Source organism: Aythya ferina (genome assembly GCF_964211825.1).
Source record: "Aythya ferina genome assembly, chromosome: 16".
Lineage (NCBI taxonomy): Eukaryota > Metazoa > Chordata > Aves > Anseriformes > Anatidae > Aythya > Aythya ferina.
The window spans coordinates 9,633,865-9,658,832 of NC_140315.1; the positions used below are offsets into that span (position 1 = coordinate 9,633,865).

Here is a 24,968-nt window from a genome sequence, read left to right on the forward strand (position 1 = left end):
CTTACAGAAATGTTTAAATCCAGGTGTCAGTGTGCACAAGAGAAAAGTAAGCAGTTAACTATTCCAGAGAGTTTCTGACCTTGTTGTCTAATTAGATAGTAAGCAATTAAACAAGAGAAACTGGATGACAGAGTAGAAAGGACAAGGTCATAAGCATGCCTTCACTAGATTATTTTTCCATCAACTTCCATGAACTTTATTATGTTGGAAGCATAAAGAATAATGTAAAGAATACAGAATGGTGAAGAAATCTGGAAATCTTGTCTCTGCAGATGTCCATTGGTTTTAGACCTTTGCTTTGTATATTCGCTGCTATCCTGCTGTTTATTTGTCCTTTAGGAGTTCACAGCTGTGTGTGAGTGATTATCATTTTGCTTCACTATTCAGTAATGCTTATAGAATAATTACTGGAGAAATTGTGAGGCTCTTTTGGCAGCTTGCATTCGTTGTGTTACAGGGATCCAAGGAATAGTTGATGCCTATCGCCAGATCCTTCCTCAGATACGACTCTATGGGCCAACCAACTTCTCTCCCATTATAAACCATGTGGCAAGGTTTGCTGCACACTCAGCGCAACAAGGAACTGCTTCTGTGAGTCTGTGTCGTTTCCTGCAAATGGGTGATGTTTCTGTTTCCTGTGTTCATGGTGGGATAGAATTGTATGGTAAAGTGATGCATTCTTCTTCCTCAGGATCTCAAGTTTGGTCTTGTCTTACCAGCTTCCAAAGAAGTTGTTGCTACTCCCTTGGTTCATATGTGAACCTGTACCAGTGAAGTATGCAGGGGTCCCGTGTTGGCTTTTAGACCAATTGGACTTTGTCAGCAGTTGCCTCACATTAACCTCTCTCGCCAGACTCCATCACCTGTAGGGAGAGCACACAATATAAAGGGGCCCTGTGTATTTTATTCCAAACAATGTTTCACTTGAGCATGTATACAAAGACCATCTAAGAAATGTCAGAGAGCTTGACTATTTGTCCCACCATGTTTGCATGCAGAATCAAAATATCTAAAGGGCCAAACTACCAAAGTAGTGAGAGAATTGGCAAATCAATATGCTAACCGTGTTGCAGAACACCCATACTACGTCTGCAGTTGCATTGCATGTCTCGTTTGTGTGCTTGCATGGCCAAGACTGCTGTTACAATTCAACTCCATATCTTAAAACTTTATTGTACTTAAGGATGAAGGGATCGTATTTCCTGATGTATTTAACTGATTCCATTTTTGACCACCCAATTAGAAGGAATTTTGATGTTCACTCTGATACTTTATGGTCTTAGCTGTAGAAGGATTTTGAGTTCTACATAAGTTTGTGCATACATCAAATTAATTTCCCACACTGTGGGGTGCTTGGTCTAGGGAGAGCCACTTGTTATATTTTTGAGGGTGTTTTTTAGCTATTCAAACAATTGGGGGAAATCTTCCTATTTTTCTTAAGCTCCTGTGTTCTTCCCCTTCTATCATTTCGAGTGTCATCATGTCGGGACATTTGTCACCGCTGTATGTTCAGATTTCTAATACTTATTTAAATTACTGATAACTAAAAAAAAAGTTTTTTTGAATTACAAACAGATATTGAATAATGTATTTTATCCTTTTTGAGATGTCAGTGAATAAAGCAGCACCCATCAGTGAGTTATTTATGCACCTTTGTTGATTTAGGATTACTTTGGTCATTGCTAGTATATTCTGGCAACTGGTGTAATTGTTTTTTATAAATTGAATGTAAGCCTGTATCTTTTATCTAATGCAGAGGATTCCCCTGAAAAGCACAAGGAAAGGTGGTTTGCATAAGAAAAAAATGGGAATAAACAAAAGTTCGTTTAACGTTCTGTTCTTGTCTTATCCACTGCACAATCTGCTTGCTTTTTTAGAATAAGAAATTGCTTCATTTGCTTTCAGTTATGTGAGCTTTGGTGCTGAACTCCCTAACTGAGTATTTTTTTTTTTTTTTTTTTTTTTTTAGCAATATTTTATCTTGCTGATCATCACAGATGGAGAGATCACTGATCTGGATCAAACCAGGCAAGCAATTGTTAATGCATCTAAGCTGCCGATGTCTATCATTATTGTTGGAGTTGGTAAAGCTGATTTCAAAGCAATGGAGTTTCTTGATGGGGACAATGGCATACTGAAATCCCTAACAGGAGAGCCAGCTGCACGGGACATTGTTCAGTTTGTGCCTTTCCAGCAGTTCAAAAATGTAAGTTGTTTTTAACTTTGTGTGAATTCTGCTTGTAGCATATGTGCAGTTATTACATCCAAAAAATTAGCATGTGTCTAGGCAGCTTATTAATGTTGCAGGCACCAAAGTGTATGGTAAAGCACCGTCCAAACTGTTTCTTGTGAGAGTTGAGATATACGTGCTTCTGGATTCAAAACTGTGTGCCTCATAACTCTATTGCAGCTTTTCTTAGAGAGTTCTCATTGTATCGTTACTATCTCTTGGCTATCGCAGTGTTACAAGGAGTAAAGGAGGTGTTTTCTCTCCTGGGATGCAAGTATTTAGTCAAGGAAGTGAGATTGTTTTGTCTCGGTCTCTGTTGTTGAGTCCCATGAGAAATTTAAGCTGAGATGGAATCTTTCCTGCTATTGAAAGCAGTCCTATCATTCTTCAGCTCCTCCCTGCTTTTTCTGATGGGAAACTAGTGTTCATGCATGTTACGCAGTGAATGAGGTTGAAGAATGGAGTTAAATGGAAACCCAAAATAAGACAAATTGGTAGTGGCTGGGGCAGTGTCCCACCCAGATCAAGGCCATATGAAGGCTGTGTGAGTCTGGGCTTGGGGTAGGAACAAGTGATTTTTAGCAAGAGTACTCTTTGAGACTGACTGGAAGTGCTCCTAAGACTGCAGCAAGACTGAACCAGAGGGAGTGAGACGTGGACGAAAGGCAGATTGTGCTGCCTTTTCAACTTTGCTTGCCTGGCAGGTGGGGGCTGCAGTCTGAATTCTGTAAGAGAGTATGTCACTGGGCTGGTAATTCCATTCCCTGCAGTATCTTTGATTTATTCTCACTGTTCCTTGCAGGCTCCTCGAGAAGCTCTTTCCCAGATGGTTCTGGCTGAAGTGCCAAAGCAGCTGGTTTCATACTATAAATTGCAGGGGTGGCCACCTGTGAAGCTGCCGGAAACGAAGAAGATGTAGATTGCATCCTCACCCTAGCCATATGTATCACTGCAATGAAGAGAGCTGTCTGCACTCACACTCTTCCCTTGCACACTTGATGCCTTAAGGTCATACCATTCACACTAATACTCTTACCTGCTTATGCTCTGTATCTTTGATCTTTCCTGTTTCTAACTGCAAGAAATGTAAATAAGGAAGAAATGCAGCTGTTGGCAGTTCTTGTCAAAGAAAAATAAACCTTGTTGGTTTTATGCCTTGAAATAGTGATACATCATACCATGCATACTTGGCACGGCCCACCTGCTGCTTGGTGCTAGAGTGGGCATGTGCACTGAACTGCTCACGCAACACTGCTTCAATGTTCATTAGGACAATCATATATACAGTAATGATACTGTGTACATGTTCCTTGATAATTTTTTTTTTATTCTGTCAGGCTGCCTTGGGAATGGGGACCCATCTGCATTGGTTGGTATGAAAGTCAGTTGGCTAGATGCCTGAGGTAGTTCCTGTTGTGCCTTCATAAGGTGCCAGTATATTTTTTATATGTAAAGGTTTATTTTTAAATTTCAGTTACTATACTTTGCAATCATCTTATTTTTTTAATCACAGTTTTGTATTAGCAAAAATTGCTTCTGTGGAGATAAAGGAAGTTGGACTTGTCATTGCACTACAATCTGTCATCACTTTCTTAAATAAATAATGTGCTGTCATTTACAGGCATGTCTGGTCTCGTTTCATTTCTGGGGTTTTTCTTTTGTTTTCCAGCAATGTTTATGCGTGGTTTAAGGAAGATCTTTGCTATAGTATTAGCCTTGGTCGTTCAGCCTAGGTTGAGCATGAACAGCTGCAAAGCAGAGCAAGTTGTCTATCATTAGTTTTGTTACCTGTTAATCACTAAGACTGCTGAATGTATATCCTGCAGCCCTGTCCTGCAGAGATGAGCTGTTTCTTTACTGTGAAATTACGAAAGAATTTGTCTATTCTACTGCACACACCAGGAAATTGTGAGAAGAAATTGGAAGACTGCCTTGGTGATTCAACCTATGAAAATGGTAGGGTACAAATGTGTGAAAGCAGAACTGTGGTGTGGATCCGTATCTTCAACTAGACTAGTCATTATGGATTGTGTTCACCAGCTAACTAATTCATAGCTTGTGCTTGAAGGGCAGCTGGTCTATGACCACTACTCAGCAAAGAAAACTTATGTTAGTTTTTCATTCAAACATTATGTTGACCACGATGTATTCTTCCAGTTTCTATAGGCAGCAGCAGCTTCCTCACTCTAGAGGAAGCTGGACTGTCTCGCCTGAAACAGTCCATCCTCTAGCCTGCAACACCCAGTTTTCTTGCACTTAGATTCTTGAGAGAAAGCAAGCAATCTCTCTAGTTGAGTGTCTGCATAAACTGAAATGTGTTAAAAGCATGGAAGAGAGGGAGGAAAACTGCCAAGTCATCTCAGAAACTGCCCTGTGGTTCTCTACTTGTGTTTTCAGCTTATTACAACCTATAGGCAGAGCCCTCCTTCACTCTTAGGTGTACAAGCAAATCTGAGTCCAGTATGTGTATACATGTGTGAGCCTTTTCTTGCCTTTTTAAAATGTTTTTCTTTAAAGGAGGCTTACAGCAGTAATACTGAAATTTCAACAATCCTTTGGCCCAAGTAATACCAGTAGCATTGCATAGTCTTTGGTTTCAGTTTAACTTTTTTTGGCAAGAAGCTATGAGCATGTTGTGACTTTCCTCCAGCCTTTAGAGGCAGAATATGAACTCTGAGACAGCAGAATGCATAGTGAGAAATGCATTTTGCCTCTCCTTTTTAAATAAGTTCCTGCTCAAAAGGAGGAAAAAGAATCCTTCCTAGTATCCATCTGTCTTCAATGGCTATGAAGGGAGCTTAGAAAATCTGTTCCTTAGCTGGCTGAGGTGACTGCAGATGCTGGATTTGATGATAGGGGTGACTTTCCCTGTTTGGGAGAGGAAAAAAAAAAAAGATGTGGTAGAGGCTGTTATGAGGAACTTCCTCCTTTTGCAGTCGGAGGTGCTGCTTACCTGCAGAAAAGTGGCTGAAACGTGAATGAGCAACAGGATGGAAGGCTGTCACTGGAGGAGGAGAAGAGCTGCATGGCTCTATGCTGAGATAAAAAGCCACAGGAGGGTTAAACTTGGAAGCTGCTAAAGCAGGATGGCATAGTTCTGACTGTTTTCTCTCATTCTTGACTCTCCCTAGGGCTCCTGTTCTAGACAAAGTGGAGGCTGCTGCTGGGCAGTTCCGTTGGAGGCTGGGATGCTTTGTGCCTTGTGCTGCCCTGGGCGTAGCTGGAATGCAGGCTTGCAGCATGACTTGCTCAAGGCAGATAAGAGCTCAGGTTTCCTTCCCCAGGAGGCTGTGCTTTTCTCACCCTGTGACTGTGCACTCCATGCCATTCCACATCCCTCTTTGGTTTTATGTCCTCCTTAAGCTTTTTCAGGCTGTGTCCTGTTGGACTCTTGTTCACGAGTTGTTCCGATGTGCAGGCAATCTGCATTCAGCTGAGAGGTATGGCACAGGGGGCACCTTGCTCTCCAGAACTGCTGCCACCCATTCTCCATGATGCATCTGGACTTGAGAGACATTCCACCCTTGCCTTTTGGACTATTTTCAGGCAAGAGTCCCACTCTGAGGAGCTGCCCCTTCAAGGGCTACGCTTCCTTCTGGGCATGCTGCTCTATCCAGAGAAAAAGAACAGCTGCAGATCTACCTCCAATTTAGTAAAGCCTATGCTTTCAGCTGTAGGTATAGCATCCTTGTCATCAAGAGAGGTGCTTGATTTGTGTTTCTTAGTTTTGAGATATCCATTGGAGAATCACGCATGTTCTGTGCTGGCCAGGGCCCTTCTCACAGCCTCCACTGAAGGGACAAAAGCAGCAGGATCTTGCTGTGGGCACAAGGGTAGTTCACTGTCCTGTGACAGGCTTGGAGTTGTGATTGCATGAAGAGCCTTTTGGGGCCTGAGGACCTTCAGAACACCTCAGAAGTCTGCTTACCCTAGCCTTGGCCATAGATTGAAGAAGCACGTGGGCACTTCCTGTTACCAAAGGTATTTTAGCCTTGGGGCTTTGTATAAATGGAAAGCTATTTATGTGGGAGCTCCTCAGGGAGCTCTTACTTCTAGGACACCTGGCAATAATACTCATGACGCTTCAGGTCAGAGTTTGCCATGCTGCCCATACAGAGCTTCCTCCTGGTGCAGATCAGGCTCTTAAGGGGTAAGGAAGCCACACAAAACTCCCTGAGGAGAAGATGACTTGTGATCTCCTTTGAGCAAGTACCAGGTTTGTCTGTCAGCAACACTCTTTGGTGGTCTGAATGCCTGCTTCAACAACCTGAATTACATCCCCTCTACCCCTCCAGCCACAACTGGCTTAAAGGGTCAGTGCATTCAGCTTTCTGTGCTGCTGCCTTAGACTGAATAGTTCATTCATTTGGGTTCCCAGATGTGGTGCCAGACACTACCCACCTGCTGTGCTTCATTGCCATGCAGCGAAGCAGTATCCTTGTCTGCCACGTCTCATTTCTACCGCCACCAGCACCTCTTTCCTGGTTCTTGAGTAAGCTGTTGGATAAGGTGAAGATAAAGTAGGTAGCTGCAGGGCTAGCTCTGGAGCAGCCAAGCATTGCCCAGGCATGATTCAGTCACTTGGTGTTTGTGGAGCTGAATTAGCTGCTCTGACCCGGTGGAACATGCCCTGTATGGCAGGCATGCAGGCAGGTGTTTTGGCACAGGGTCCTGAGTGGGAGACCCTCAGGAGAAAGAAATATTTGCAAAATCCTGCTGAACTCATGATAACATGATTACTTTGATCTGGCCTGTGCCTGGGCTCCAGCTTCTCTAATTTATGAGTTCTTGCACAGGTGAGCTGTGAGCTGCAGCTGAGCCTGGCAAAAATCGGGAGCGCAGCAGGAACTGCAGCCACTAGGGGTTGGTGGGCCATGACCTGTCCCAGGTGGCTCCCATTCCCCAGCCTCCCAGTTTCCTGTGGAGGGTTCTGATTGCTGCAGCTGCGATCTGTGCTATGGAAGCCATCGGGGTGGTGGACAAGAGGGGCTGCGGCTCCAGTTCCAGAGGTCCTGGGCGCCTGTCCAGGGGCAGATCTGAGCTCCATCCTCACCATGTTGCTCCGCCACTAGCAGTGCACTGAGGCTGGTGTCCTCCAGCTTTGGAGGAAGCCCTTATCCCCGCTGTGCCACCGTGCCTGTTGTGAGGTGTGGCTGAGATGGCCTCCCATTGCAGGGGTTCCCTGGGCTGTGTTCCCCATGCTGTTGGTGCGGCTGCAGGGCGCAAGGATGACACCATCAAGGCCCGGCTACTGCAAAGCAAGCCCCTAAGCCTCCCATGGCCAAATGCTCCCCTCTGCTTGGCTCTGAGACAGCGGGGAGCCGTTGCCTGCCGAGTGCCAGCCTTGTGAGCAGGGACAGGGAGGGGACGGCCGAACCGGCTGGTTGAGCCGGGGCTGAGTCACAGCGGGTGGAGCAGGCTGAGGAGTGGGAGCAGGCTGAGGAGCGGGGCAGCGTTGCTGGCCGGCGGCTCCATGGCGCTCAGTGTCGGTGTCCGGTGGCTCTCCCACCTGCCAGGCCGTGGCGAGCGGCAGGTGCAGCTCAGCTTCCGAGGTGGGCCCAGTGGGCAGGGAGGGAGGCATGGCGGGGGGCTGTCATCCTGGCGGGAGAGCCGGGGCCGTGCTGGTTGTGGCAGAGCCCAAGCCTTCTATCTCTTTCCCAAGGCTTCACGCAGAAGACGAGGAAAATCCGCTGTGGCTCGGAGGCCGTGTTCGGGGAGGTGAGTGTTGTGACAACTGGTGAGGACCAGGGCAGTGGGCACTGGGGTGTAGGGACAGGGACCAGGACTGGGTGGCCCCTTGGTCAATGCCTTGTGGGGCAGGAGGCGAGTGAGGATGGGGTGTGCATCTCAGAGTAGGATGGGAAGCCTTCCTCCCTGTGCCCATCTTCACTGTCCCATGCTGGAGCCTGTGATGCCTGGCTGTCAGGACTTGCAGGAGAGTCCTGTCTCTCATCTCCTGTCCCATCTGGATGTCTCTGTGTTGCCTGAGGCACCAACAACTGGGGCAATCTGTAATGTGCACGGCATTAACCTAATCTGCCTTTTGGAAAGCCTGGCTGCTCTTGCAGAAATGAGCCCTCCTCAAAACAATTTTTCAGATCAGTGAGCCCAATCGGCACCAAGCCACAGGGTGGGTAGGAGCAGGACTCAGGGCAGCAGGGACCTGTCCATCTCACCAGCCTCCAGTTGGCCAGTTTGGGAGCGGGGTGAATCACAGCCTCACGCATCTTTGCAGCGTGCCTGTGCTTGGTGGCTCCCTGCCCGCCTGTCACCCCCTGTCCACCTCCCTCATGTGCTGGAGGCTTAGAATGGAGGCAGTGACAGATGGCAGCAAAGGGAGGGACATGGTGTGGCATCCCTGGGAGCAGCTAAGTTTTGGGACATCCTTAGCTGAAAGTTGGTGCATATAAAACAAGGGGATGGGGAAATGGCTCTGGGCCCGACTGCTTCCAGTAGGGTGGGGGAAAGTGCTTTGCAGATGTGGGCAGAAGCTGCCTTCCTCTCTGCAGGAGCTGGGAGGCTTGGGGAGGTCCTGCAGAAAAGGAGCACGTGAAGCTTTCTGTGGCTAGATAGCCTCACTTTCAGGAGGAGAGAACAATAAATGGCTGTAACAAAACACCTCTTTGGACCTTGCCCTGTCCAAGGCTGGCTTTGCCACATCTTCCAGGTGCCTGCAGGGACTGATCTTTCTAATATAAAACTGAGCAGAAGACCCTTACCTTCCAGAGAGCTCAGCTCACAGCTTCCCAGTGCCATGAGCCTGCTCTGGCCCTGCAGGGACTCAGGTGCTTGAGGCAGGTCCCAGTTTTCATCTCCCTCCTGTTAGCTCCACCATGATCTTCGATACTGCGGGGAAATTCATGTCACTGACAACTCCACTTTATCCAGTATCTGCGCTGCACCTCCCAGTGCTGCAGAAGCAGTGAGAGCTGAGGAGATTCACTGTGCACTGTTTGCTTGCAGCTCTTTCGCTGGCCTCACTATGGGAAGCTCATCATGGGAGAGGTGCTCTCCATCAAGGTTTACAACTGCAGCAAGGTTTTCAGTAACAGGTAGGTCCTGTAGTTGTTGGTGACCAGCAGAGGTGGGGGAAGAAGTGTACTGGACTTTAAATGAGATCAGAAAGGATTTTTTGGAATTGACGGGAGGAAGACAAACAGGATACAATTTATAGAAGAGGGATGAAGCTGGTTGTTCTGATGCAGCAGCAGTGCTGTGTGTACAAAGTCAAATAAGAATGTTATTTGCTGTAACAGAGCAGAAAATGTGGCTGAACTTCGTGCCACTGTTTACTGGATGCTTTCCTTATCGGAGATAGATCAGAGGAATTGTCTCCGACTGAAATGTCAATAGAGACTGCTTTAGGACAAACTGATGAACAGTAACAAGTCACTCAGTCCTGATGGTGCTGAGCAAAGAAGTTCAATGGGAAACACCTGGACTGGCATCATCTATCCACGCTGATGGGCAGAGTAATGGTGGGTGACAGAGATTACAGTTTCAGAACATTTGGTCAGTGCTCTGGGATGCTCAAAAGTAGAAAGAGGATAGAAGAACAGAAGGGAAAGTCTTGTTATGCTGCTGTACCGGTGAGAGGCTTCTTCCTCCAGGGAAGAGAGGAGGCAGGCTCTGCATCTTGAAGAAGAGGAGGTGAGAGGGGACATGGGGGAGGCCTGGGGGTGACTGGGGTTGATTGCTCCTATCTGCATTCTGGGTGGGCTGTGATGCACTCCAAAGGCTTTGAAGGCAGTGGGAAGCTCTGTTTCATGCTGGGCTTAGCTCAGCTGCTGGCACAGCTGCCACAGGGAGCTAGAGGATAAAATAAGAGTGGACTCCAGACAGCAGTGACACAAGCTGCTGAACTCCACACGCGTTATCACCACTTGCAGCGAGCAGGGATGGTCCTTCCCCAGCAAGAGGTCCCTTTGGGCTGTGTGGATTTTGGCCTGACTTGCTGTGGACATACCTGCAGTCCTGAGCTTATTTTCTGGTGATGTATTTCTGTGTGTAAAGCCTCTGCTTCTCAGCTGGCTGCAGAGCATGAGGGTCAGTCCAGCTGCTGGACCCCTGGTGCTCTCCTCCCCCAGGATGAAAACACTGATGCTGTGCATTATGTTGCTGCAGCCTGTGATTTTGTTACAGGCTTCTTGGTACCCTTGACCTCAGCCTCCAGCACCTGATGACATCTGGGAGGCTGATCCTCCGGGAGGCCCTTGTGGACAGGAACCACAGCATCACCAGCGTAAGTCCTTTGTGGGCAGCCTGGGGATGGGCACCGCTCCATCACTCATCTGAGCAGGTGTAAAGGCCTATAAGCATTCAGAAAGGTGTTGTAGGAAACCTCTGGAGCTTTCCAGGTGGATCTGGGGCTGATGAGGAGCACAAGGTGCTGCTTGGAGCCCTGTCTGTGCAGGGGTGCAGCCACTTCACCCCCATGAAGTGGCTCTGTGAAGGTCCTTAAGTGCTTGGGGTGGGCTGGGGGACCTGAGGACCTGCTGAGTGGGTAAATGGGGAGTGGGAGACTTAACAACACCTCCATGGGACTGAGGGGTGTGTGCAGGACTTGGTATTTCATCTCCTTCCAGCACTGTGCCCAGGCAGTTTTTGAGTTAAACATAAAGTCTTAATGGTGGTCTGTAGCAGCAGAAGTGTCTGATGCCGGCCTGCCCCTCTGCTCCATGGCTCCTGCTCCCCGCCCGCCCTGGTGCCGGGGCTCACTAGCCCTTTGTGCTGGCAGAAAGTGAACACAAGCAGAAAACGAGCTGTTCCCTGCCCACACAGTGTGAGGCACAGTTCAGCAAGCTCTGGATGGCCAGGGCTTTGTGCCAGGGCAGGGCTGGAGGAGAGGTGGTGCAGACAGAGCTTGGTGCTGCTGGCAGCCCTGCGAAGTGCTGCACCTCTGTTTGTCCTTCCTTTGGGCCTTATGAGTCACCCCTGTGGTGACATGGTGCAGTGACCACGAGCCCAGGTGGAAGCTGGGTGTTTCCAGGATGATTTTTAGCCTGCTGCAACTCACTGTGGAAACGTTTGTGCTGGCAAAGGGAGAGGGGGCCAGGCTGACCAGCTGACAGCTGGTGGTGCTTTGGAGGGACTGAGCTGGGGCATTTACACTAAGGTCAGAGCTTCTCTGTGGCCTCAACCCTTTGCTCAGCTACCTCTTCCCTTGTGCTAACAGCAGTGCCCAAGATGATGACCTAGTCCAACCAAAATCCAAGAGCTTTCATTTTTGATGGGTTAGTTTTTGCCTGGGTCAGACTGGGCAGAAAAATGTAAGTGGGACCAGAGCAGCTGGAGACCCTCAGCTCATCTGGGAAAAGATGAGTCCCTGAAGGAAAGAGGCTGCTTCAACTGCTGCTCCTTCTGCCAACTGTGAACAAGATCCTACTATTCCAAGTCCTGTTCTTCCCTGGAACCATGGGAACTTGAGTTATTTGTACCCCTTTTTAACTCCTGGTGCTTTAAAGGGGTTTCAGAGCCTCAGCTAATCACCTAGTCTTATCCCAAGCTTCTGCCTCCATCCAGCTTCTGCTGCTGCCTCTCCCAGCTGTTGTATTCTTGCTTCCCAGGGCTATATTTCTCTCCCCAGAGACATCCCTTTTCCAGGGCCTGAGCTGTGGACCCAGCTCATATGTCCACTTCAGCCTACTGAGAGGTAGATTTGGAAACTTGATCCAGATTTTATTCAGGCTTTGGAAAGCTGTAGGGGATGGAGTTTGGTTAACTCCAGCTTGCTGATGGAGACAAGCAAGGAGAGCCTGACGAAATGAGGCTTTTCAGGGGTTGTGACCTTCCTCTTTTGCCTTCTTTCCACCCGCATCTCACTTGTTTTTTCCTTCCACACATCTATTCCTGATTTTGTTGGCATTTCTGCAGGTGTTGTGTGGCTGCCAACCTCTCAGGCAATTTAATTTTCTGGTTTTAGATCTACATTGAGTTGGATTTGCGCTACCAACCTCCAGATGGCTCAGCTGGGACCTGGGTTGAAGAGGACTTTGTCTATCAGATGAAAGACAGGTATTGAAATCCTGGGAGATGAAAATTTCCAGGTGGTGTTTACAGCTGCCTTTGCCAAGGGCAACCGAGAGCTCTTTGAGATGCAATCCAGCCTCACTGACTCTCCACCTCTAGCCAGGCTGATGCATTTCTGCTCTGCATTAGCAGTAAGTGACCAGGGCTCTTGGAAATAAAACATCTTGCATTCACAAAGAAGACACCTTGTGGTTGACTGGAATAACCCACTGCATCCCAAGAGCCCCTTTGGACTCCCAGGCATTTCTGCAGCCTTCCTGGCTGATAGGAGCAAGACTTTGTGGTTGCAAAGCTGCAGAGAGCATGGCTTTGCACCATAGCAGCCCCAGGCACCCTGCACACAGGTGGAGCTCAAAGGTACCCAAAGCTAGTAGGTGTCAGGGCAGGCAGGATGACAAGGTCCAGGGAGCATCACTTCTGAAGTGTCTAGAGGCAAAGCAGAGGGCATGTAGGGTGGGAAGAGGAAAAACATCAATTTGGAGAATGCTTGTGTTAAGGTGTGGTGGTCAAGAGACAAGCAGGAGCATGGTTTTGTCACTGTTTCCTAAGTGCATTGGTTAAGAGTTCTTTTTTTTCAGTAAAATATCTTTTTTTTTTTTTTTTTCCTTACAGTTCAGAGTTAATCATCCACAATCCTGGATTTGAGGAGCCAGAGTAAGTATCTGTGCTTGAGGTTATCCACTCACCCTCCCGCATGGAGGAGAGTCCACAACCCACTCATCAACACTGATGGTGATGTGGTGGGGGATTTCAGGGCAGCCAAGGGGCCAAGAGCAAGTGAGATGGACAGAAAGGCAGCTGCGCTGGGCAGGAAGCTAGCAAAGGGACTGGAGACTGAGGAGGAGGAAGAAGAGGAGGAAGAAGACTTTTATGATGTATCTGACATGGAGGTCTCGGGCATTGTCTTCAGCCCTGTGAAGAGGTATCTGTGGTTGTGCTCTTCCTGCATGGGCTGTGGAGTGGGAGGTGCCAGCTCCTGGGGTGACTGCTGGGGGCAATCCTGCATCTCGTGGCATTTTGCTTCCATAAAATATCAGAAAATTTCAGTGTTCCCAAACAGATCCCAATCTGCTTTGGATTTGCTCATTCTTGGGTTGAGGGGCTGTTACTTGCTGGGTTTTCAAGTTGCTTCCCTTGGTGGGGTCTAACTTAGGTCCATGCAGTTGAAGGGACAAGCTCACCCAGGTTGTTTTTCTGTGCAGCCGTTCCAGACTTTGCTCCACACGGGACCTGTTTGCCACCCCAACCCCACAGAGCTTCCAGGTACTGAAACATTGGGTGTGTGTCCCTGCAGTTGCCACTTGGCCCCCGCAGCAGGTCCCTCACTGCCTTCCTGTGGGCCTGAGCTTCTCCAGTTGCTGTATACTCTAGCAGGGCCTCTAGCATGAAGAGACCTTCTTGCTTTGTGTGACTTCCCTGGGCAAGGTCTAAGATTCCCTGAATGTCTGCATCCAGCATCCACAAGCACTAGCTCCAAAACCAGCCGGTCCAGGACAGAATTTCTTTTTGAGTCACATGGGGTGGGTAAACAGGAGAAAGGAATCACCCTAACACCCAGAGTATTGTGGCAAAACACAGCCTGAGCAGAGCTTTGGAGAGCTCCTGGGCCTGGCTGGTGCCTGCCAACCTCCCCAGGACCTTCCACAGGCCCTCATGGATGCCTGTGGGATATGGCTGGGGGTGGATGTCTGCTGCAGGGGCTTTTTCCAGACACCCCAGGAGTCTGACTCTGGACAGTGCTCTACAACAGGTTGATTTGAAACCACTGTTTGGAAGTGGGGTTCAGTCACAACTTTTGCCCTTCAGATTTCAGGGCCAGGTCATAGGCTGGATATCCTATCCTGGTTCTGAGTAAACATGGACTTGCATCCTGGTCTCCTGTTTTTCAGGGCTTGGTCTTATCCATCTAGCAGAAAGCTTTTGTGGGGGTGGAATTTCCTACCTTCCTTTCCTTGAAGCTATTACTCTTCAATCTAATGACTAGCTAATTGCTTATACTGTGAGAACATTTCTCCCACATTTTAGACCTGTAACCAGTCAACAGCAAATGAGACAGCCATGTTCCAGACAGTTCCAGACACATGTCAAAGATGTGGGCTTAATTTCCTTGCCTGTCTGAAATGAAGAAATGTCTCAAATACCAGTTTGATTTGTTGCCGGCCAGAGAAGATTTCAGCAGCTGTGTTCTTGCCTGTTCTGAGGGCCCTACATGTTTGCATACTGGTATTGTTGGAACAAGCTCAGAATGGAGCCAGAGAGAAGCAGAGTGTTGATGTGATGGTTTTCTCCCACATTTCCTCAGGTTGGGATTAATATCATTGAAGCACAGAAGCTGGTAGGGGTGAACATTAACCCCTTTGTGGTAGTCAAGGTTGGAGAGGAAAAGAGGCACACAGTGACACAGAAGTCTACAAATTGCCCTTTCTACAATGAGGTATGTGTTATGGAGAAAGGCTTCATCATCATTGTGTCCCAAGTGGCCAAGGCCATCCATGCCTGAGGTGCTCTGGGTGCGGCTGCTCTCAGGAAAAGGCATTTTTGGGGTTCTGTTGGGAGCCCATGGCTCAGCTGTCTTTCTCTTCTCTTTTAGTACTTTTTGTTTGAATTCCATGAGCCAAGGGAAGTTTTATTTCACAGACTCATAGAGATTTCAGTAAGTATGTCTTTCTCATGGTGCTTCATTTGTAACTGGTACAGTCTGCTGCTTGTGTGTGTGAATGCTGGGAGTGATGGGCAAAACAAGGCTAATACTACCAGCCAGGTATAGCAGGCAGAGTCATCTGCCCAGAGAATCTGTGGATGCTCCATCCCTGGAGGTGTTCAAGACCAGGCTGGACAAGGCTCTGGGCAACCCGATCTAGTGGGTGGCATCCCTCCCCATGGCAGGTGGCTTGAACTGGATAATCTTTAAGGTATTTTCCAACTCAAGCTGGTATATGATTCTATGAACTGTGACACAGGGAGACCAAAGGACCTTCCCATGGTCACAGTGGGGCAGAGATCCATCCCTGGCCCCGCTCTGAGCCAGTGCTGGGCAGTGCTGTCTTCTCACCTCCCCACTTCCAGGTTTTTTCTGCCTCCAGTGACTGCAGTGGAGCCTCTGGTGTAGTTTCTCTGCTGTTGCCTTGCTGCCCCACTGGTTTTAGGGTCCTACTGTCCCTTGCTCAGAAGTCTCATCCCTTCAGATGTGGATTGGCCTCACATTGGTGTGGAGGCCAATGTAGGGTGAGCACAAGGGAGCTCAGCAGTGCTTTCTGCTTGTAGGAGAGCCCAGCCAGGCAGACAGGGGTCTTAAAAATCCCCTCATCCAAAGCACTATGGGGCTTTTCTCAAGGTAGCTAAACCCAGCCAGTACCTTCTTTGCCATCTGATCTCTGGTGTTTTCCCTCCAAAAGTCTGCACATCCTTTCTGCCTGTGTGGGCTCAGCAAGCATTGAGCATGGCTTGGGTTTTGTAAGAGAAGCTGGTCTGGTGTGGACACAGGGATTCCCTGCAGGAAAGCAGGTCTGCCCTTTGTTCTTTGTAGGTGTTTATCTTATCTGGGGCTGGCAGAAGAAGCCAACTTGGTTGCAAGTCATGAATTTGCCTTGGCCCAGGTTTGGCTGTGGGCTGCGGGCTGGTAGACTTTGCAGGAATGGTTTGGTCAGGAATGGGTTTGGCCCAGGGCTAACTTAGATGGGGATAAATGTGCATGAGGAGCTTGCAGCTGCTACCTGAGCTGTGTGTTGGAACAGGCATCTCCTAGCATCCCATCCTCCTTGGGGATGTCTGGATGTGTTGCCCTGCTGCCCGCATCTCTTGTATTTCTGCTGTCTGCAGGTTTTTCACTCAAAGAACATACCATTTCTGGCAACATGCATAGGAACATTCAAGATGGACATTGTAACAGTGTACAGCCAACCAGGTATGACTGACTGCACAGTGTACCTGCTTCTTGCCCCAACTTCATTTGAAGCTGAGATTTCCTTCAGGCTCTTCTGGGCCTGGTGAGGGTCCTGTCTTTAAATCACTGTGTTCGCATAAGGACCAGCACTCACTTCTCCTCCAGCCTTTCTGTAGGCTTGTGAGATCTCCTGCACCTTCAGAGGGAGGGTTGGGGCAATGTTTGTGCAGACATCATTGGATGTGAAATGGCAACCAAGGCTTTTTTTATAATGAATCCCTTCCCTCCTCTCTCAGACCACAGTTTTTTCCAGAAATGGGCTGTTATCAGTGACCCCACAGACACTCGGGCAGGTGTGAAAGGCTTTGTGAAGTGCAACATCTCTGTCACTGCACGTGGGGACATTGTGGGCTCCCTTCCCACCTCCTCCAGCAGCCATGTTGAGGATATTGAAAGGTGGGTGCAGCAGGGTCTTGCATGACCCCGGAAGAAAACAGTCATGTCTCTCTTCATGCCACGTTTTGTTGCCCCTTTAATCCCTCTTCTGATGGGGGAAGACCTTTGGTGGGGCAGGATCCAAACATCCTGCCAGCCAGGTCATTTCCTAGCATCACATTTCCTGGGCACCATGCAAGAGCTGGAACATGAATTTGTGTTTCAGGAACCTTCTGCTGCCTAAGAGAGTCCCTGCAGAGAGACCCTGGGCCAGGGTCTGTATCAAGCTGTATCGTGCTGAGGGCCTGCCCAGCATGAGTGCAGGCATCATGGGTGGTTTCTCCAAGATCATAGGGGAGAAAAAAGTGTTTATTGACCCATATGTGCAGGTCTCATTCTGTGGGCAGCAGGTGAGTCTGTCTACTGGGGGATCTGTGTGGGGCCGGGCTGATCCTCCCTTGTCTGTGTCAGCCCATGCTGGGCTGCTGCTGCTGGTAGTGACGCTGTGACGTGGCAATCCCACTGGAGACAGGCTGGAATAGCCCAAGCCTAAACACGGGGAGAAGGTCAAATAAATCCCAGAGCAGAAGTGCTCCACAGGGGGCTGAACTCAGCTTGGCACCCTTGGGAGAGTTTACTTAGCTAATTGCCATTTTCTTGCACCAATAGCTGAGGTTTCTGTCCCATTAAGAAGATAAATTGCTAGGCCAGCCAGCTGCCCTCACTCAGTCCCTGGTTAGCCTAGTGGCTCTCCCACGGGACCCTATGACATCTCTGTGTCTGGTGGTGTTGCTTGTTTGTGGTCAGTGTTTCCCTTGGCTGTGCAGCGCTTGGCCAGCACCTTGGGACAGCTCCCCCTGATGAAGAGCAGAGAGCAATAGCTGGGACCTGGGGGAAGGGGCAGGGACCTGGCCATCTCCAGATCCTGCCAAGTACCACCTGTAGGCATGGCAGGGGGCATGCCATTTGCAGATGGGCCCTGAGGCATCCCTTGCTCTGGCTGCTGGTCTGGTTGGTACTGCGTGGCTTTCACACTTTATCCTTCCCAGGGGGAGACATCAGTGGAGAGCAACACCACTGAGCCTGAGTGGAATGAGCAGATCAGCTTCATCGAGATGTTCCCACCTCTTGCCAAGAAGATAAAAGTCCGGGTGCTGGATGATGCCAATGTTGGTGATGTAGCCATAGCCACGCACTACATTGACCTGCAACAGATCTCAGACCCTGGCAGGAATGGTGAGGCCTGGCATGGCTGCTCCCCTGGGGCAGGGTGGCGTGGGCAGGCCTGTGCTGGACACCCACTGCTCAGGTCACGGTGGTTTTCTGGAGGTGGAAAGCAGGAGTGTGTCTGGGCAGAACACGCTCACATTGTGTGTCCTGGGCTGTTTGCTTGAGGGAAAGGTCTCTGCAGCAGCACCTTGTAGTGTAATTAGACCTTGGCCCTGTCACTGCAGGCTTTAACCCCACGTTTGGCCCAGCGTGGGTGAACCTGTATGGCTCCCCCCAAAATTCAGCTCTGCGAGACATCCACAAGGACCTGAATGAGGGTGTGGGTGAGGGAATCTTCTACCGTGGGCGCATCCTCATGGCCATCACAGTGGAGATTTTCAGCAGCCCCAGTGTGGCAGAGAGGAAGCTTGTGGACAAGATGAAGAGTGCCCTAAGCAAACCGAGGCTGAAGAAGAAAAGTAAAAAATCCAAGGAGAAAGCCAAAGAGCTGAGCCAGCTGCAGGGAGAGGAGGAGGCTGGTGGCTCTCAGGAGGCTGAGCAACCTGGGGAGGTCATTGTGGAGGTGGAGGAGCTTCATCCACTCCCTGTGGTGAGTCCTGCTGAGTTGGCATGACCTGACCCATGCCAACCTGATGCATGTGTAGGCTAATGGGGAAAAGGCAGTGGGGATGCTGGCTGGTGTGACAGTGCCAGAGCAAACCCAACCTGCCCACTGCTATGCCATCAAGGGCTCTCTGAGCCTCTGCAAGGGCCAAGGCTCCACCTGCAGCCCCAAAACTGCCTCCCTCGGTGAGGCTGGAGCACCCCTGCATGCATCACATGCATGCATCAGTCTTTCCTATGCCAGGATAGACCCTCATGTGGGTGCTATTCCCAGGGCATAGCCACCTTAGAGGACATGCTTCTTTCCAGAGTCAAGGAGCTGCTAGCTGGCTCTGTCTCCACTTGGTCTCTAAAAGGTGGATAAGCAGTGGCTGTATGGGTACAGAAGCCATCCCTTAGCCTACAAACATCTTCAGTAGCATTACACAAGCTGATGGCTGAGCATCTGCCAGAGCCACAGCTCCATAATACACCCTTGGGATGTCCAGACAAGCTTGCCCTATGCCTGGCAGCCCAGTGGCACTGACCTCAGCAGTGTCCTGGTGGTGTCCTTGGTGCCCTGGCAAGGCCCTCAGGAGCGCTGGCAGGCATCAGCCATGCCCTGCTGCTCTCCAAAATCTCTGCTGAGGCAGAGTTCTATTACGCAAGGCTTGGGCTGATTTCTCTCTCCTTGCTCAGAATGCGTTGGGGAAGAAAGAGGAATTCCTCCTCTTTGCTGCCTTCTTTGAAGCCACGATGATGGACTCCTCACTTGGCTCCAAGCCTGTCAGCTTTGAGATCTCTATAGGTATGTATTCCCCAGGGTCCCAAGTCAGGAAACTATGAGAACGGTGGGAACCTCCCTGAGCCAGCCCAGGTCAGCACTGTGGTCCTGCAGTGCCAGTCATCACATAATTTGTGTCTCCAAAACAGGAGCTCAAGAAGGATGGTGTATGAGGCCAGGCAGCGTTCACAGTGCTTTAATTAGTTTAAAAGTCTGGATGCTCTCCTGTGAGACTGGTGGTTTGCAGTATGTGTATGTGTACTTGGTGGAGCTGGTGGAACTTGCAGGCATACACAAGAACTTCCTTGTGATTTCCCCGCTCCATCTCAGACCTCCTTGTTGTCCATGTGATACTTTGATGGTTGGATGGTACTGAAGTGCTGATTCTGAAAACAGTGCACACCCATGTGCTTCTCTTGGGAATGTGATTGCACTGATTTTGCAAGCTGGTTAACTCGTTGTTTAATACTGATCCCACTTACCTGTTTGCTCTTTAATGCCTATATTCAAGGAAACTATGGCAAAGTTGAAGAGGTTGTGACCAAAGTACATAAAAAAGGGGAGAAGGGAGAAGGGAGAGAAGAAAAGCAGCCTTTGCTGGACCTTGGTTCTGACAGTGAGACGGATGTTGAAGTCCTAGGCCCAGTTTTGGCCCCGTTGAACAAATCAGTGACAAAGAGCCAGAAACCAGAGACCATGGAGTATGACAGGTGAGTCTTCTTTCTCTCTCCCTTGCCTTGGTCCTGAACTTCCCAGTTTTGTTATTCCAGATGCTATTAGTACTCAGCAATGTGAGTACTGTGCAAGTGTTTCTCTGCTTTGCAACCCTGCAGCTTGCCATATCCTAGCTGGCTGTTGTTGCCCATTAGCTCTACAGGCCCCATGGTGTCTGCATGATGTCCACAGATGGCCAAGGACAGGGCCACAGGGAACTGTAACCCATCAATAACAGCAGTCTGTTTTCTGGCTGATAAACAGCAGCACAAAGGCTTGATTCCAGCATGGAGGAAGGAGAGGAGTGCTCTGGCACATGCTCTCCTATGCTGCAAGACACACACAAGCTCTTCTAATGAGATGTCTACTCTGGGAATGCTGCCTGTCTCATCCCATGGGCCTGGCAAGGTCTTGGTATTTGTGTTGTGAGCCCTGTGCCTGCTCCTACTCAATCTCATAGCAGCAGGGAATCTCAGCAGCATCCCACACTGCCATCAGCCTCGTTCATCTGGGCACATGATGCACCATCTGCTAGAAACCCCTTGCATTGGTTTGGGATGCCAAAGGGCTTGTCTAGCAGTTTGAATCTATGTCCATGGTACAGAGCCCAAAACAGCTGGTTCTCTGTGAGGAAGACAGAGTCCAGATGCTGCTCCTTGTGCAAGTGCTGCCATGTGACATGGCATGTGTGCTTTCTGCAAACAGCAGCCATAATCTCCTGTGCTGCCCCTAGGTCATACAGCTGCCTGCCCATGACACATGAGAAACCCTGCGTGTACGTGTGGAGCTACTGGGAGGATCACACCTGGAGACTCTGCATTTCCAACTGGATTGTCAAGATGGCAGAACGCCTGGTAGCATGTGTGGGGAGGCTGTTGGGGCACAGGGCTTCCTGTCTCATGGTCGTTTTACTCACATCATGCACAGCTGCTCTTCAAGATATTTACCTCAAACTTTGCCCCCACCTCCCCCACCCCAACCCCCTGCCATGTGAGTCCGTGTCTCTTGTGGGGCTCCATCCCACCTGCCCCAGCCTGGCAGTGTCTCCTGGAAAGCGGCAGTGCCAGACAATGACAGAGAGCTGCTCTGCTGCCAGTCCTGCACTGGGGAGATGCTGCTGTAAATGGGCTCTCAGCTTTGTCTTTCCTGCTCAGGCTTAGAAATCTGAAAGCAAAGCTCACAGTTGTGTGTTTTGGTGACTGCTCAAGACTGAAGCACATAGTGTTGTTACAAACAGTATTCAGGTTATCCTTAAGTCCCAGAGTCTCTGGCAGTGCAGCGCTGACCTGCCATGCTAGCTCTGTCCCAGCTCTGCAGAACGGCACATTTGGGGCAAACACATCCTTGCCATGCTTTTCTCTGACCCCACGGCCAGGTGCAAGGTCCCTAAATGTTATACTCTCCCCACAGGAACAGGGGCTAGATGATGTGGAGAAGCTCATGAGAAGGCCAAAGGCTAAAGCAGAAGAGAGGCTCCGAGAAGTGCTGGAGGAATTTGCAGCTGGGTGCAGGTTCTCATGTCCCTGATTTTCTGATTTTTGACTTTGGGTTAGGAGGTTATATTCTGTCCTACCTGGACTGTGCACAGCCTGCACTCTTGATTTCAAGAGGAGGATGAGTGGAAGGAAAGTGAGACAACCTGGGGAAAAGACCCCATTATTCTGCAAGCTCAGAGAGAACACCACATAGCACCACACCTGGGAAGCATAGGGGTAACAGGCTGCAGCCTTGATGTTCCTGAGCTCCTGTGTGTTTCTTAAGTGTTAGGACATTTCCTTCACTCTTTCAAGAGACTCATGTTTCAATCGTTGCAACTGCCTGGTGGGGTCCAATATGCACATCAGTTCCTAGCCTTGGAATGGGGACATTAAAAGACAGTGCCTTAAGTGCTGAGCAAATTCCAGTGTACCTTCTGATCAAAGAGGTTACAGAAAATAAGGCATTACAGAGATGAGGTTCCTGATGCCTCCAGATTAGTAGCAGGGGTTTGGAACCTGTGGCCATGCTGTGTAAACTGTGCTCCCCTGCAGGGTGTATGGGTTGCAGAGCCTGTGCTGCTTTTCTCATTGCAGGCAATATTCACTCAGTGCAGAGAGAAAAACAATGGCACATCCAAACAACCTTGACAGATGTCGGACGAAATACATGATGCGCAACATCGTAAGCTGTGGGATTTGAGGGTGGTGGAGGGAGCCAGTGTAATCCTCGCTTTGGGGGATGCTTCTGGAGGGCCGTCTAGAATTGATGCTAATTGATCTGCCCCAAATGATGCAAAAGCTCACGGACTTCTATTACTGGCTGGTATCAGCAGAACTGATGAGTTACTGGAGTCTCCAGTTCTCAGCACCCTTCACTAAATGGCTCAGTACAGGTTCATGAGGTTTGTTCTCAACAATTGGCAAGTGAACTGGTGGATGCCAGGGTGCAACGGGGCAGGGTGGATGTGGCCTCTGCTTCCCCACAGAGCCCCTGTGAGGGCTGCCAATGTTATATGCATGGGTCATGGCCGGGCATGTGACAACTCTGCTGTCTGTTCAGATCCTGTATGCGAAGCAGGGGCTCCGTGTGAGGCGGCAGCTGACTCGAGCCAATGTCAAGGAGAAGGTTAAGGAGACGAGGAGAATCCTGGCCAAGCTATGCTTCATGGCTCAAGAGGTACAGCTGCTCTTGGAGCACTCCATTTCCAACCCGGAGAGGGCATGGGCAAGGAGAGGGTGCTGAGCTTTTTACCAGCCTGAAATGGGGCTTTTTCTCTGAAATCTTTCCCTGACATGTAAAATCCCAATTTCTAGTTGCTGGAAGTTATCATGCAATGACCCTCATGAGGGATGAGGCCTCGCAGCCTTGCTGGACCAGTGGTGACAGAGCAGGAGTCCAAGGGCTCAGTAGTGGCTCGGAGGCAGAGCTGGGTCAGCTCCAGGCAGCCAGGACTCTCCTGCCCTCCCTGCCTGGCCCCAGGCCATGCCCACAGTGGGGATGCAGGAAGCCTGCCTGGGAAATCAGCCTTGCCTTGCCCTACATGCAGTCCCCCTGGGGACCAACACCAGACCTTCCTGCAAATTAAAACTTGTATTGCAATAAGGTCTCTCATCTGTAAGAGAGACTCTCTTTGTTCAGAGTCTTACTGGCTCTATTTTAAACATCTCTGGAAAATAAGTGCATACTTTTAGTGTAAACCAGGGTGCACTGTTTGCTGGAACTAAGAGAACAGATGTTGATGCAATTCAGAGAAGCCTTTCAACAAGCAAAGTTCAATCTTTATCACGCTTTTAAGTAAGTGAGGGCAGACTTCAAGCAAGTGGAACCTAGGATTTAAAAGAAGTAATTGTTTACATCCGCGCATGTCCTTCATTTGCAAGCCTGTTCTGAGTCCAAACTGCATTTGTACACTGGGTGCTGGCATTGCCGTATTGGCAGCAGGTGTGGTTCGGTTCCATGGATTAGCATTTGGGCTTCTGTTCTCCAGCCTCATGAGGGCTCCCTCTCCCCAGTGTCAGATGAGGGTGAGTGTGTCCTGCTGGTGTTTGTAATGAAAATTAGGGAGGGTCACAAATCCTTTCAGGAAAACTGCAGAGCCATACTGCAGGGCTGAATTTCAGAAGCATGTGCCCAGCATTAGGCCCTGTCACTTGCTTCTGGATCTCCGAAGTGCTATGCAGCCACCAGCCCCATGTGCATCAGGAGACTTTCACTGCTCTGCCTCCCTTTCCTCCCTCCAGCCCCAGTGCACCCTCCCTGACATTCTCATCTGGATGCTCAGCAACAACCGGCGTGTGGCATACGCAAGAGTCCCTGCACAGAACATCCTCTACTCGGTAGTCGAAGAGGAGAAAGGCAAGGACTGTGCAAAGATCCAGACTGTCTTTTTGAAGGTATAGTTTATACTAAAACAGCATGTTCTTGCTTCCTTCTTGCTGCTTCCCCCTATTTTCTTCTTAGCCCTCCTTTCTGTCATCTTGGTGGCTGCAAGGAGACGCAGCTCTTGCTCCACCAGTGATGATTGCCTCTGCTGAAATGTTGCCATGTCTCCTGTGCTCTGTGGCTGGTCACAGGCCAACACCAGTGGTCTTAGTCTGAAGGTGGCATGGCTGGGATGGGCAACCTGCTAAACATCCTGCACTCTCAGGTCCCTGGGCTGCATACTGGACAGATCTTTGCCAAACTGGAAATCTACATGTGGCTCGGGGTTACCAAATATGCAAAGAACTGCATGGTGGAGCTGCCCAAGGAGTTCAAGTACCTCTCTGAGAGTGGGCAGGAGATCACCCAGTTATCGGTGTACAGCCTTCCCAGCCGACTCAGCAGGGATGGTGAGTTCCATGGCTTAACCATAAGTGGGCAAACAGAGAGACGAGATGTCCTGCCCCAGGGTCAGTGTCTGAGGAGTAGGACCTGACCCATTATCTCAACGTTATCTTTGAGGTGTGACTGGGGCAGGCAGGTCCAGTTTGTTCTGAAGAGGATGTGTTCACACACTCACAGCTGCAGCAGCTGGCAAGACGGGGGCTTCCTAGGCACTGGATGTTGTGCCAAACTGGCAATGAGCATGAGGTCTGCCCCTTTGCTGAGACCCAGTGGTGCTCCCAAATGGCAGATACTCACAGGAAATCACTGCACATTTCACATGTGTTATTCCCAGGGGCAATTCCCAGGTCTGGGGAGCCTGCCGAGCTTCTCTTGCTTGGTCAAAGCTTTAAAGGCCTTCTGAGACCTGTAGTGAGTACCCCTAGAAGTGGTACCCTTGTGGGATGCACCCGGTCTTATCTGGCTGGACTGTGCTCTTCCTAATTTATGTATTTAATTTTTTTTTTTTTTGGCCTGAGGTAGGGCTGGACCAGGGAACTGTGAACTCTCTTCTCTTTTTCTTACCAGATTTCAGCTATTTCCAGCTCCGAGCCCATCTGTATCAGGCTCGAGGGATCCTTCCTGCAGGTGACAATGGCCTTTCTGATCCATTTGCAAGAGTGGTGTTTTCAACTTATTGCCAGACCACCAGGGTGAGACCCCTCAAACTCCTGCTTCTGCCTTCTTGGAGAGTTGGGGACAGAAAAAATCATCATACCTCCTTGACATGTTGAAAG

The 24,968-nt window shown here is 49.5% G+C and overlaps 2 protein-coding genes across 6 annotated transcripts in view; both read left to right on the top strand.

The window, feature by feature from the left end:
• Positions 1 to 3,848, top strand: part of CPNE1 (copine 1) — a 42,337-nt gene extending 38,489 nt beyond the window's left edge. For 4 of the 5 annotated variants that reach the window (XM_084538299.1, XM_084538300.1, XM_084538302.1 and 1 more), the window contains 3 exons: positions 458 to 591; positions 1,970 to 2,206; positions 3,033 to 3,848. In XM_084538299.1, the coding sequence (XP_084394425.1) occupies positions 458 to 591; positions 1,970 to 2,206; positions 3,033 to 3,149 (488 nt within the window). In that variant the 3' untranslated portion in view covers positions 3,150 to 3,848. Of the gene's footprint in view, positions 1 to 457; positions 592 to 691; positions 776 to 1,969; positions 2,207 to 3,032 lie in introns of those variants that run through there. The other variant, XM_084538303.1, reaches the window with a different exon arrangement.
• Positions 3,849 to 7,703: 3,855 nt separating this feature from the next.
• The window catches only part of LOC311445813 (fer-1-like protein 4), a gene marked incomplete at its 5' end in the record, with an annotated part of 37,932 nt that continues 20,667 nt past the window's right edge, over positions 7,704 to 24,968 (top strand). The window contains 24 exons of the mRNA XM_084538317.1: positions 7,704 to 7,782; positions 7,893 to 7,948; positions 9,194 to 9,282; positions 10,373 to 10,472; positions 12,153 to 12,244; positions 12,872 to 12,913; positions 13,014 to 13,181; positions 13,462 to 13,522; positions 14,562 to 14,693; positions 14,850 to 14,912; positions 16,079 to 16,163; positions 16,439 to 16,598; positions 16,804 to 16,987; positions 17,627 to 17,813; positions 18,032 to 18,396; positions 19,089 to 19,197; positions 19,685 to 19,883; positions 20,621 to 20,741; positions 21,298 to 21,398; positions 21,960 to 22,047; positions 22,426 to 22,542; positions 23,607 to 23,759; positions 24,014 to 24,197; positions 24,760 to 24,884. Of these exons, the coding sequence (XP_084394443.1) occupies positions 7,704 to 7,782; positions 7,893 to 7,948; positions 9,194 to 9,282; positions 10,373 to 10,472; positions 12,153 to 12,244; positions 12,872 to 12,913; positions 13,014 to 13,181; positions 13,462 to 13,522; positions 14,562 to 14,693; positions 14,850 to 14,912; positions 16,079 to 16,163; positions 16,439 to 16,598; positions 16,804 to 16,987; positions 17,627 to 17,813; positions 18,032 to 18,396; positions 19,089 to 19,197; positions 19,685 to 19,883; positions 20,621 to 20,741; positions 21,298 to 21,398; positions 21,960 to 22,047; positions 22,426 to 22,542; positions 23,607 to 23,759; positions 24,014 to 24,197; positions 24,760 to 24,884 (3,060 nt within the window). The remainder of the gene's footprint in view (positions 7,783 to 7,892; positions 7,949 to 9,193; positions 9,283 to 10,372; positions 10,473 to 12,152; positions 12,245 to 12,871; positions 12,914 to 13,013; positions 13,182 to 13,461; positions 13,523 to 14,561; positions 14,694 to 14,849; positions 14,913 to 16,078; positions 16,164 to 16,438; positions 16,599 to 16,803; positions 16,988 to 17,626; positions 17,814 to 18,031; positions 18,397 to 19,088; positions 19,198 to 19,684; positions 19,884 to 20,620; positions 20,742 to 21,297; positions 21,399 to 21,959; positions 22,048 to 22,425; positions 22,543 to 23,606; positions 23,760 to 24,013; positions 24,198 to 24,759; positions 24,885 to 24,968) is intronic.